General features: G+C 42.2%; 1 protein-coding gene across 3 annotated transcripts in view; it reads left to right on the top strand.

The window, feature by feature from the left end:
* chrm3a (cholinergic receptor, muscarinic 3a) overlaps positions 1-12,834 on the top strand; it is a 103,611-nt gene extending 90,777 nt beyond the window's left edge. For all 3 annotated transcript variants that reach the window (XM_048601018.1, XM_048601019.1, XM_048601020.1), the window contains exon 2: positions 9,164-12,834. In XM_048601018.1, the coding sequence (XP_048456975.1) occupies positions 9,183-10,976 (1,794 nt within the window). In that variant the 5' untranslated portion in view covers positions 9,164-9,182 and the 3' untranslated portion in view covers positions 10,977-12,834. The remainder of the gene's footprint in view (positions 1-9,163) is intronic.
* Positions 12,835-13,061: the final 227 nt, after the last annotated feature.

Raw genomic sequence — 13,061 nt, 5'->3', positions numbered from 1 at the left:
TAAGGTCTATCTAACCTCCACCACTACCTTATACTATCATCCATATGCCTATCTAATAGCCGCTTAAATGCCCCTAATGAGGCCGACTCCACTACCCTCTCTGGCAATGCATTCCACGCCCCTGCCACTCTCTGAGTAAAGAACCTACCTCTGCCGTCTCCCCGATAGCTACCTCCTTTCACTTTAAAGCTATGTCCCCTCATAAAATCTACCTCCACCCTAGAAAAAGTCTCTGGCTGTCTACTCTATCTATACCTCTGATCATTTGCTACACCTCTATCAAGTCACCTCTCATCCTTCGTTGTTCTAAAGAGAAAGGCCCCAGCTCTCTCAACCTTTCCTCGTAAGACCTTCCCTCCATTCCAGGCAACATCCTGGTAAATCTCCTCTGCACCTTTTCTAACGCTTCCACATCTTTCCTATAATAAGGTGACCAGAACTGGACACAATACTTCAGATGTGACCGAACCAGGCTTTTGTATAGCTGGAGCATAACTTCATGACTCTTGAACTTAATCCCCCTATTAATGTTACCTGCCATCAATTCCTGAGGGAAATGTACTGCAATTCATTAAAACAAAGAACACCCAGACCTTGCATTATCTTTTGTGCTGTACTTTACAAGACAGTAGACTGGTGGATTTCTAGGCACCAAGGGAATTGAGGGTATGAGATTAGGAAAATGCAGTTGATGGAGAAGATCTGCAAGGATTTGTTTGAATGCTAGAGCAAGCACATTTGGCTATGTGCCCTGGTCCTGAGTCTATTGTTTTCTAATGATTTTTGGGGAAAGAAAACATAATGTGATTTACTGATTTGCTGAGTTTGACCAAAGTGTGGATTTTGAATTAAATATCAATGTAATTGGATTTCAACATCAACATATTTTGGAATTGTCTAAAGAAGAAAGGTTCAGCATGTTGGGCCAATGCTCTTGGAGTTTGAATAAATAAGAGGTGACCTTAGTTAAACATCAGATTCTAAGGGAGCATGGCAGGGTGGATGTTGACAGGCTGTTTCCCGTTGTAGGGCAATCCAGAACAAGGGCACACAATTTAAATAGTTTCAGAGATAGTAGGAACTGCAGATGCTGGAGGATCTGAGATAACAAGGTGTAGAGCTGGATGAACACAGCAGGCCAAGCAGCATCAGAGGAGCAGGAAGGCTGACGTTTTGGGCCTAGACCCTTCTTCAGAAATGGGGGAGGGGAAGGGGGTTCTGAAATAAATAGGGAGAGAGGAGGAGGCGGATAGAAGATGGATGGAGGAGAAGATAGGTGGAGAGGAGATAGACCGGTCAAAGAGGCAGGGATGGACCCAGTAAAGGTGAGTGTAGGTGGGGAGTTAGGGAGGAGATAGGTCAGTCCAGGGAGGACGGACAGTTCAAGGGGGTGGGATGAGGTTAGTAGGTAGAAGATGGGGGTGGGGCTTGAGGTGGGAGCAGGGGATAGGTGGGAGGAAGGGCAGGTTAGGGAGGTGGGGACGAGCTGGGCTGGTTTTGGGATGCGGTAGGGAGAGGAGAGATTTTGAAGCTTGTGAAGTCCACATTGATACCATTGGGCTGCAGGGTTCCCAAGTGGAATATGAGTTGCTGTTCAGGCAACCTTCGGGTGGCATCGTTGTGGCACTGCAGGAGGCCCAGGACGGACATGTCGTCTGCGGAATGGGAGGGGGAGTTGAAATGGTTCGCGACTGGGAGGTGCAGTTGTTTAGTGCGAACCGAGCGTAGGTGTTCTGCAAAGTGGTCCCCAAGCCTCCGCTTGGTTTCCCTGATGTAGAGGAGGCCACAACGGGAACAGCGGATGCAGTATACCACATTAGCAGATGTGCAGGTGAACATCTGCTTGATGTGGAAAGTCTTCTTGGGGCCTGGGATGGGGGTGAGGGGGGAGGTGTAGGGGCAGGTGTAGCACTTCCTGCAGTTGCAGGGAAAAGTGCCGGGTGAGGTGAGGCTGGAGGGGAGTGTGGAGCGGACAAGGGAGTCATGGAGAGAGTGGTCCCTCCGGAAAGCAGATAAGGGTGGGGAGGGAAAGATGTCTTTGGTGGTGGGGTCGGATTGCAGATGGCGGAAGTGTCGGAGGATGATGCGTTGGATCCGGAGGTTGGTGGGGTGGTACGTGAGGATGAGGGGAATTCTGTTTTGGTTGTTATTGCGGGGAGGGGGTGTGAGGGATGAGTTGCGGGAAATGCGGGAGACACGGTCGAGGACGTTCTCGACCACTGAAGGGGGGGAAGTTGCGGTCCTTGAAAAACGAGGACAACTGAGATGTACGGGAGTGGAATGCCTCATCCTGGGAGCAGATGCGGCGGAGGTGAAGGAATTGGGAATAGGGGATGGCATTTTTGCAGGAAGGTGGGTGGGAGGAGGTGTATTCTAGGTAGCTGTGGAAGTCGGTGGGCTTGAAATGTTTATCGGTTTCTAGGTGGTTGCTGGAGATGGAGACAGAGAGGTCCAGGAAGGAAAGCGAGGTATTAGAGATGGTCCAGGTGAACTTAGGGTTGGGGTGGAAGGTGTTGGTGAAGTGGATGAACTGTTCGAGCTCTTTGTGGGAGCACGAGGCGGTGCCAATACAGTCATCAATGTAACGGAGGAAGAGGTGGGGTTTAGGGCCAGTGTAGGTACGGAAGAGGGATTGTTCCACGTAACCTACAAAGAAACAGGCATAGCTTGGGCCCATGCGGGTACCCATGGCCACCCCCTTTGTCTGTAGGAAGTGGGAGGAATTGAAAGAGAAGTTGTTGAGGGTGAGGACGAGTTCGGCTAAGCGGATGAGGGTGTCAGTGGAGGGGGACTGGTCGGGCCATTTCAACTCCCCCATCCCATTCCTCAGACAACATGTCCATCCTGGGCCTCCTGCAGTGCCACAACGATTCCACCCGAAGGTTGCAGGAACAGCAACTCATATTCTGCTTGGGAACCCTGCAGCCCAATGGTATCAATGTGGACTTCACAAACTTCAAAATCTCCCCTCCCTCTACTTCATCCCAAAACCAGCCCAGCTCGTCCCCGCCTCCCTAACCTGTCCTTCCTCCCACCTATGCCCTCCTCCCACCTCAAGCCCCACCCCCATCTTCTACCTACTAACCTCATCCCACCCCCTTGACCTGTCCGTCCTCCCTGGACTGACCTATCTCCTCCCTACCTCCCCACCTACACTCACCTTTACTGGCTCCATCCCTGCCTCTTTGACCAGTCTGTGTCCACTCCACCTATCTTCTCCTCTATTCATCTTCTATCCGCCTCCCCCTCTCTCCCTATTTATTTCAGATCCCCCTTCCCCTCCCCCATTTCTGAAGAAGGGTCTAGGCCTGAAACATCAGCCTTCCTGCTCCTCTGATGCTGCTTGGCCTGCTGTGTTCATCCAGCTCTACACCTTGTTATCACACAATTTAAATAAATGGCCTCTGTTTAAGACAGAGATGAGGAGGAATTTCTTCTGTCAGTGCATTGCTGATCTTTGGAATTCTCTTCCCAATGGATCAGTGGAAGCTGGGTCATTGAACATATCTAAGGTTGAGCTAGACAGTTTATGGTCTGGAAGGGAATCAAGGGTTATGGCAGGCAGGAAGGAAAGTATAGCCCCAATTAGATCAGCTATGATCTTATTAAAAAGTGAAGAAGATCAAAGAGCCAAGTGGCCTGTTCCTGCCCCTATTCCTTTTGATCTTATTGATGTCAATTTTTTTTAACCAGCTTGGAACATTTTACAGCATTACGGGTGCTATATAAAGGTGTGTTGATGTTGTAATGAGCTATTATTATTGCCTACGTTGCTTCTGACATGTTCCCCCATTTGGAAACTGTGAATTAGAAATTTACTCCTCAACTTTGTGAGAAAGATTTTTTTTAAAAACCCACTTCAAATAAGCACATTCTTTTGCAGAGTGGAGTTTTGTAGAAGGAGTAGACATCACCTTCAGATTTATGTCTAAATCAATAAATCACTGTACAGTTATACAGCCTTTTCCATATAATTAAAGTCCTGATGTACACTAAGTCATATCAATGATCTTGTCTGATTCCTGCTGAAATCTCACCTTTTCCCTCTCTTGACAAAAATGATTTAATCGCAGGAATGCCAGTACCGTTACAATGTCCAAGAAGCTGCACTCCTCAATCACTCGCTGTTCATCGTTGTGCAAAAACAGACACCACATATTGGAATCAAGCAAATACAAATGTCGGACAATGAGAAACTAAAATTTACGATCAAATAAATTGATGTGGGAAAAATAAACTCAGAAGGCCACAGTCAAATAAATTGTGGGTTCCTATTTGATCAGCAATCTAGAAACCTGTAAATTATTGAATCCTATTGTCTACCCTTTCACAACATGCTTAAGAGTTTTCCTGAAGCCTGTATCAACCTGATTGTTACATTCTGTGGGGAGCTACCATAATAGGAGATTGTTGCATGTTCCATGATATGGACTTCAAGTACTACTTCAAGCATAAGTTGGCAGACTGCCTGCAGGACAGTATAAAAGGCTGCCATCAATGGGAATGTGTATACTGTGAAATGAAATCTCATGTGTCAAGCGCTAGTAAGACCCCAACTTTGTTTACGTGCATTAGCTATAAATCGGTTCATACTGTTCAGTTATTGTGAAATGATTCTTGTGAGAATTGCACTTAGTCTCATCAGTCCTTTTAGTTCCCTCATTTATTTTGTGGGGGATGCTTGCTGGGGTTTAGGATAATTTTGTAAGCTGTTTGGAGCATTGCGGTGCTGCAGTGACATGGAGCTTCAAGCTGCTCTGCACGCAGTAAGACACAATTCCCCAGACAGTGATATCCAAATGCTGTTGGAGTGTCTAGTCCACTGCTCCATCGTACTGCCTAGAAATTTTTATAGAACCATAACATGGCTACAACACAAAAGAAAGCCACTCAGCTCATCATATCCATGCCAGTTCCACGGATTTGCCCAAAGTCCTTCTCATTTTCTTCAATTCCAATTATCTGATTCTGGTTGGAAGGCCAGGATTGGATTTAGCTCCACCAAACATCAAGGTAGCATGTTCAAGATCATAATCACTCATTGTCTGAGAAAACTATTCCTCATGTGGTCCTTGGATCCTTTACCAATCACTTTATTAACAGTGCCTCCTTGTTTCTAGCTTTCCATTAATGGGGTCAGTTTCTCTATCTATTCCATCTAGACCCCTCAAGACCTTGATCACCTCCGCTTAACCTTGAACAAACACAAAGAATGCTGGAAAAACTCAGAAGATCTGTCAGCATCTGTGGAGAGAGAAATAGAGTTAACTTATTCAGTTCAGTATAACTCTCCCTCAGAACTGAGTTCTGTTCTTCTGAGTTCTGACTTCTTCAGTTTGGAGTATGACAATCCTGTGGCTTTAAGAGGTGTATTTTGTCCTAATTTCTTTTAAGAGAAAGATTGAACGAGAGGTCTCTCGCTGTCTGTGGTAACATTAACAGCTTGTGAGGCCTTAAGTTTTTTTTAAAGTTGCGACAATGGAAGCAGCCCAGCTGGTGTGGCCAGCTCTCACAGCCTAGGATTTCCAGTGTTTTTGTTTCAGCTTTTAGGTTCAGCAAAAGTTTCTGCAGTCTTGAAGAAATAGAAGCTATATTTTCTACTTTCTTGGTTATAGCTAGAGGCTGAGGTTTTGCTTCCTACTACGGGTGTTACATGTGAGAAAATCTGATTTCTGAATTTGCCTTTTTTCTAAAGGGGAATGTTTATGGGATGTTACTATGTTGGAACAGTTAATTAGCAATAGTTACTGTATCTATTATTCTGTTAAGTTTTCCAATAGAGTTAAGTTGTTCTAAGTTCTTTCTTCTGTTGTATTTTAACTATAGTGCCAAATAAATGGCATTTTGCTTAACGTCATTTAGATTGACCAGTCGCATTGTATCTGGAACACAGCACTTTACATCTACCTTTAAAATAAGAAAAAGTTAAAGTCTAAGCTACCTTCTTAAAATATTTTGAGGGGGTCTGGTCTGGTCCACAATAGGAAGAAGAGTCATATCGAGCTCGCAATGTTAACTCTGTTTCTTGCTCCAGATCTGCTGAGTTTATTCAGCATTCTTTGTGTTTGTTTCAGATTTACAGCATCCAGAGCATTTTGTTTTTAGTCCTCTGAATCTTTTTGTCCCTAAGGAGCAGAATCCAGCTGCTCTACTCTATCCGCATAACTGCATATCTCAATCTTAGAACCACTCTCATAAATCTTTTCTCTACTCTTCCTCAATGTTTTTATACGTTTCTAAAGTTCAGCTCTCAGAATTGGACATAACACTCCAACTGAGGTCAAAGCAATGTTTTATAAATGTTGGTAACTCCCTTGTTTTTATTATACTATGCCTCTGTTTATAAACCCTGGATCCCGTATGCCTTTTTGACCATTTGCTCAACCCCTATAATCTTCAACGACTTATACACATTGAACCACAAGTCACTCTATTGCTGTACCTCTTTTAGAATTGTTGCATTTACTTTCGATTTTCTTTAATTAATCTTCCTAACAACGGGAGAACAAAGTGACCCGGGGTTCAGGTACATAATTCTTTGAAGTTGCATCATGTATAGACAGGGTGGTTAAAAAGGCGTTTGGCAACACTTGCCTTCATTGCCCAGTCCTCTGAGCAGAGGAGTTGGGAAGTCATGTTGAGCTTGTATAGGACATTGGTGAGGCCTCTTCTGGAGTATTGTGTCCAGTTATAGGAAGGATATTATTAAGTTGGAGTGGGTTCAGAAGACATTTACTAGGATGTTGCCAGGTATGGGAGGTTTGAGCCATAAAGAAAGGCTGGATAGGCTGGGGCTTTTTTCTCTGGAATGTAGGAAGTTGAGAGGAGACCTTATGGAAGGTTATAAAATAATGAGGAGTATAGATAGAGTTAGTGGTCGTTGTCTTTTCCCTTGGATGGGGGATTTCAACACCAGGGAGCACACTTTTATGGTGAGAGGAGAGAGATTTATAAAAGACATAAGAGGCAAATGTTTTACACAGAGGGTGATTTGCTTGTGGAATGAACTTCCTGATGAAGTGGTGGATGTGGGTACAGTTACGACGTTTAAAAGACATTTGGATGAGTACATAATAAAAAGTGTTTGGAAGGATATGGGCCAGGAGCAGGCAGGTGGGACTTTTTTTAAATTCATTCATGGGATGAGGGCATCACTGGCCAGGCCAGCATTTATTGCCCACAGGGCAGGTAAGAGACAACCACATTGCTGTGGGTCTGGAATCACACGTAGGCCAGACCAGGTAAGGATGGCAGTTTCCTTCCCTAAAGGATATCAATGAACCAGATGGTTTTTCCTGACAAATGACATTGTCACCCTTAGACTCTTAATTCCAGATTTTTTAACATTGAATTCAAATTCCACAACCTGCCAGGATTTGAACCCTGGTCTCTAAAACATTACCTGGATCTCTGGACTAACAGTCCAGCAACCATACCACTAGACCGTCACCTCCCTTTGAGTTTAGTTTTTCTAGTTTAGTTTGGGATTATGTTCGGCATGAACTGGTTGCACCAAAGCGTCTGTTTCCGTGCTGTATGGCTCTTCACACTTCTTCACGTTAACTTTCATTTGCATGTGTCTGCCCATTCATCCAGCCTTCCTATTCTGCTTGAAGTCTATCTCTATTGTCACAGTTCACAATACTTCCAAGTTTTGTGTCATTTGCAACTTTTGACATTGTACCCTGTACACCCAAGTCTAGGTCAATAATACATCTCAAGAAAAGCAATAGTTTCAGTACCACGTGGAACTCCACCATGTACCTTTCTCCAGTCAGAGAGACAACTATTCACAACTACCAGAGATAGTAGGAACTGCTGATGCTGGAGAATCTGAGATAACAAGGTGTAGAGCTGGATGAACACAGCAGGCCAAGCTGATGCTGCTTGGCCTGCTGTATTCACAACTACCACCCTGTTTCCCATCACTCAACCACCTTCCAATCCCTGCTGTCACTGTCGTCTTTATTCCATGTGCTTTAACTTGCCTGTGAAGCCTTTTATGTTGTGTTATGTCAAAGAAGACCTTTTGAAAGTCTATGTATATCACTTCAACTGCATTCTCTGATCAACCTTCACTGTAATCTCATGAAATAAAAACTTAAGCAAATTAGCTAAACATGATTTACCTTTCACAAATCCATACTAGTTTTCATTACCTGATCCTCACTTATCCAATTGTTAATTTTGTCCTGGATTAAACTGACTGGGCTGACTTATTCTTATACCCTTTTTAGAACAAGAGTGTAACATTTCCAATTTTATTAATATTCCTCTGGCACTATTCCAGTTTCTAAAGAAAATTAAAAGATATCTTTGAAAGAAGCCTTTACCTCCTCCCTTTTTCCGTTGTTTCCACTAACATCCTCGGATACATCCCATTCATGCGTGATGAATAATTAAATTTAAGTACGCCAGCATGTTGTGCAAAAACCTTGTTTAATTGCAGCAAACATACGGTAGGAAAGCTGGACTATCGCTTAAATTCTTGTCCAATGTTTCATTCTTATAAAGTATTGGTGTGTGGCTGCTAAATTAATTGCCAATTTATTAACCCCCAAACTTAATTTTGTATAAACGCTGGATTCATACAATTGTAGAATCACAGAATTTTACAGTATAGAAGGAGGCCATTTGGCCCATCATGTCTCTATCAGAATTAAAGGAATGCCAATATTCTCCCCCTGTTATTTTAGGGGAGAACTTTGTTCATGTAGCACCACTTCTTGCAATGTTACACAGATCTATGTAGATCCACTGGGAGAGGCAGGGACATACACTATGGCTTGCACAACTAAAGCCACATTCTTCAATGATATCAACGAAGATACTCCCTGCAATCTACATAGAAAGTGGCCTCTGGCATTACCTGGGGAATGAACATGAGTTGGTGTCATGCTGTCAAAACCTGCATGCATAAGCGAATTTTTTCCTCCATGATGTTCTTGGAGGTGTCCCATACTTGTATGTATTTGGTTGTTGTGGTATAAACAGAAATGTGAAGGTGACACTGGAAGTGTGACAGAGGGTTGTACTAAACAATTGTACATGGCAATATATAGCAGACATTTCAGCACAGATGCTCACAGATGAGGCTTTGCTATTTTTAATCTTTGAATAGAGCCAATCTTTATTCTGCTTTCTTCTTCTGTTTCTTTTGCAGAATATGCCAGAAAGCCACAATGATCCCTGACTACAACAGCACAGCTTCCCCGTTCTTCTTCAATTCCAGCTTCTCGTGGAACCATGATTCACAGACTCAAGTGGTTCTCGGCAGCAGACCAGTAGACCGAAGTGCCAATGGCTTGTTCAGATCAGCTGTACTCTCTCCTACAACCTCGCTGGGAGCAAATGGGTCTCTCCTAAGTAATAGTACAACTGACCCTCTTGGAGGTCACACTGTTTGGCAAGTTGTTTTGATCGCCTTCTTTACAGGAATACTTTCCTTGGTGACAATAATTGGAAACATTCTGGTTATAGTCGCATTCAAGGTGAACAAACAATTAAAAACGGTGAATAACTACTTTCTTCTAAGTCTCGCCTTTGCAGATGTGATCATTGGAGTGATTTCGATGAACCTATACACAACATACATCATAATGGATAGATGGGCTTTAGGTAATGTAGCTTGTGACCTTTGGCTTGCTATTGATTATGTTGCCAGCAATGCCTCTGTCATGAATCTTCTAGTTATAAGCTTTGACAGATACTTATCAATTACAAGACCACTTACCTACAGAGCTAAACGAACTCCCAAAAGAGCTGGGATAATGATTGGGCTCGCTTGGATTGTCTCATTTGTACTCTGGGCCCCTGCTATTTTGTTCTGGCAATACTTTGTTGGTGAGAGAACTGTGCCACCCAATGAATGTTTCATACAGTTTTTATCTGAACCAATAATTACTTTTGGTACTGCCATTGCTGCATTTTACTTGCCTGTCACCATCATGACAATCCTGTATTGGAGAATATACAAGGAAACTGAAAAACGCACCAAAGAACTGGCAGCTCTCCAGGCCTCAACCACTGACATGGAAACCATCCATTTTGTTCATCAAACAGGCAGCTCCAGGAGCTGCAGCAGCAATGAACTGCAGCAGGCAGGAATGAAAGAGCAAAGGAGGCTCAGGAGGTGCCGCTTTTGGGCAAACTCAAAGACGTGGAAGTCTAGCACTGAGGGAGAGCAAGAGGGAAGCAGCAGTGATAGTTGGAATAACAATGATGGCGGTGGCTCTTTAGACCACTCTGCTTCATCTGACGAGGACGATGTAGTATCAGAAACGAGAGCAATTTACTCCATTGTGTTAAACCTACCTGGACTTAAGACGGCTGCTAGCCTCTCGAGATCCACAAATGCCAATAACATCGACCTTTGCAGTGATGAACTTGCCAAGGCAGATAATAGTGTAAAGGAAAGGAAGTTCAGATCGCAAGAGTTCAAGGACCCAGATGAGCAAGGCAACAGCTTTCACCAGCATTTTGCCAAGCTTCCTGTTCAGTCACTGCCATCAATCCATCCCTCAAAGACCTCTGGAGGAATTGCATCTCTAGCAAAATCATCCACTTCTATGTCTCTCAGAGAAACCACAGTTGCGAAAGCATTTGCTTCCAAAGCAAGAACTCAGATTACAAAGCGTAAAAGAATGTCACTTGTAAAAGAAAAGAAGGCTGCACAGACACTCAGTGCAATTTTGCTTGCGTTTATTATCACGTGGACACCTTACAACATAATGGTACTGGTGAACACATTTTGTGACAAATGCATTCGTGATTCACTGTGGCAACTAGGTTATTGGCTGTGCTACGTCAATAGCACTGTGAATCCCATGTGCTATGCACTGTGCAACAAAACCTTCAGAAACACTTTTAAAATGTTACTGCTCTGTCACTTCGAAAAAAGAAAAAAACGCAGGCAACAGTATCAACCAAAACAAGCTGTTATTTTCCATAAAAGGATTCCATGCGAGCCCTCCTGAAGCTACCTTCATCAGATTGTAATTGTTTCTGTTTGGTATCAATTAACAGCTTTGGTCAAGAGCATACAGGCTGTCAGTGTTGTGAGCACATGGCTAAAGTATACGCTGCTTTGTATTATGTGTCGGATGGTGTTTACATGATGTAGACGGCAGTACAAGTATTTAACTAGTGTTGGTGTATTTAAATTGTATAATTTTGTCTTTCTGTTCATATAAAGTCCATGTATGCTTTTGCTTAATATTTATTTAACATGAATATAATCTTAAGACCTTAATGCTATTATTTCATGATGGCAACTATGATACTGGAGTTTGCATCCTAAACCACAAGAGTAATGCCATAAACAATCATGTGGGAGTACAGAATTTGAATGCTGCTGCAAAGAGAGTAACTTGCTCAAGCTTTTCATTTGCACTCATCAGAATAAACACAAAAATACAAATTTCAAATGATTACAACAGAGAAAGAGATGCTGATTGACTGACTTTTGTTGACTCTGATTGGCTATGGTGGGCAGTATTTTCTTCCCAAGCTCCTGCATGTTTCAAACAAGGCACAAGGAGAATATAGAAGGACAAGCATTTGAGTCATTTTACAGTAGATCATTGCATTCACTGATAGCTCTGTCACTCCTCTTGGTAGTTTTGTTTCTTTTGCTGCCATTAAAACTAAAGTAATTTCACTTTTCTCCTTGACAATATCTCGGTAAATCAGTGTTCATCCACCAATTAATTAGCACTGTTTTCTCTGGTAGGATTAATTGTTGTAATTGTTTGAAATTTGGCATTCTTGTGCTTGTCCTAAGGAGCATACGACCCAATGTTTCAGCAAGTTATTATCTTTTCAGCAATAGTCAAGTATTGCCAACCTCCAATTTTCACAACTGGTTCCTCTCATTCTCCCTTACCTCCCATAAAATTACCCTTCCACTTTTCTTGAAGCCACTTACTACCATAAGCTTTCAGTGTAGAAAAGGTTTAGATTGGACTGTGTACTTGACTTTGTGCTAAGGTCCGATGTGGTATAGTTCAATGGGACAGAACTGGTTCTGCTAAGCAAAAAAAAGGTGTCTTCCTCCTAACCCTGACGAAAGTATATTCTCTGTGACCAAAATATATTCTGCATCAGAGTCCAACCACAAACCCATGAAAATTAACCCAATAACAATTGATGTTGGAACTTGAACTTACTTGGTTAAGAAGTCCCCTACTCTCTTTCATCAACCGCTGGACTGCTAATTATGATTTATCTTTGCTGTAGGAAAACCAAGTTATAGATACTATAATTAAAAATGTTTGACATGAAATATGTTGAACTTTATACAGTATCTGCATTCTTTGGTGTAATTCTTTTGAAAAGGACAATCGAAGACCAAGAATTGCAAAACATGATTTTATATGATACATATCTATTTTATTTCAGTTTATGTATCCAAACCAAAAACAAAGTATTCTGGGCGTAAATTGTTGCCACTGCAGAAGAAAAACAAATTGACCATGTACTCTTAAATATGCAGTCTATGTTTAACTTCCCTTTTAACTAGGAGCCATTAATGTTATGTGATCCACCTTTAATTTTGGATCCATTATAGTAGTTCCAAGTTCAAGAAGACTTCAGAAAAAAGTATAAAGAGTAAACTTTTTAGTGTTTATACTTAGTGCCAAGCCCAAAGGATAGTATTGTAAAACTTACGACTTACAACATAATTCAGTGTCAACATGAAAGAACACTCCATTGTAATATAACCATCTTTTTGTATGATATTGTAAAATTTAGTAAATGAGACTGCTAGTTTAATTCAATTCTATAACTTGACATGTCCATTTACATATTGAATGTAATGTTCTATCAATTGGTTTTATAGCAGCAATAAAGTCATGCAAAATTTTATAAAAATCTTTGTACTGTTACTGGTGGTAGGATAGGGATTTTTCTGAATTAGTCAGGTGTACAGGTAATTTTTGAGGAAAAATATCCACTTCTATTTACAGAACAGAAAAAGGGAAATCAAATAGGTTTGTTGAATATGAAATCCCATTGCTGAAAACAATCACACCAGATCAACCCTCACCAAGCTGGGTTCA

The sequence above is a fragment of the Rhincodon typus genome, chromosome 9 (genome assembly GCF_021869965.1).
Source record: "Rhincodon typus isolate 14 chromosome 9, sRhiTyp1.1, whole genome shotgun sequence".
In the NCBI taxonomy this organism is placed as follows: Eukaryota; Metazoa; Chordata; class Chondrichthyes; order Orectolobiformes; family Rhincodontidae; genus Rhincodon; species Rhincodon typus.
This window is presented reverse-complemented; position numbering and strand designations above follow the sequence as displayed.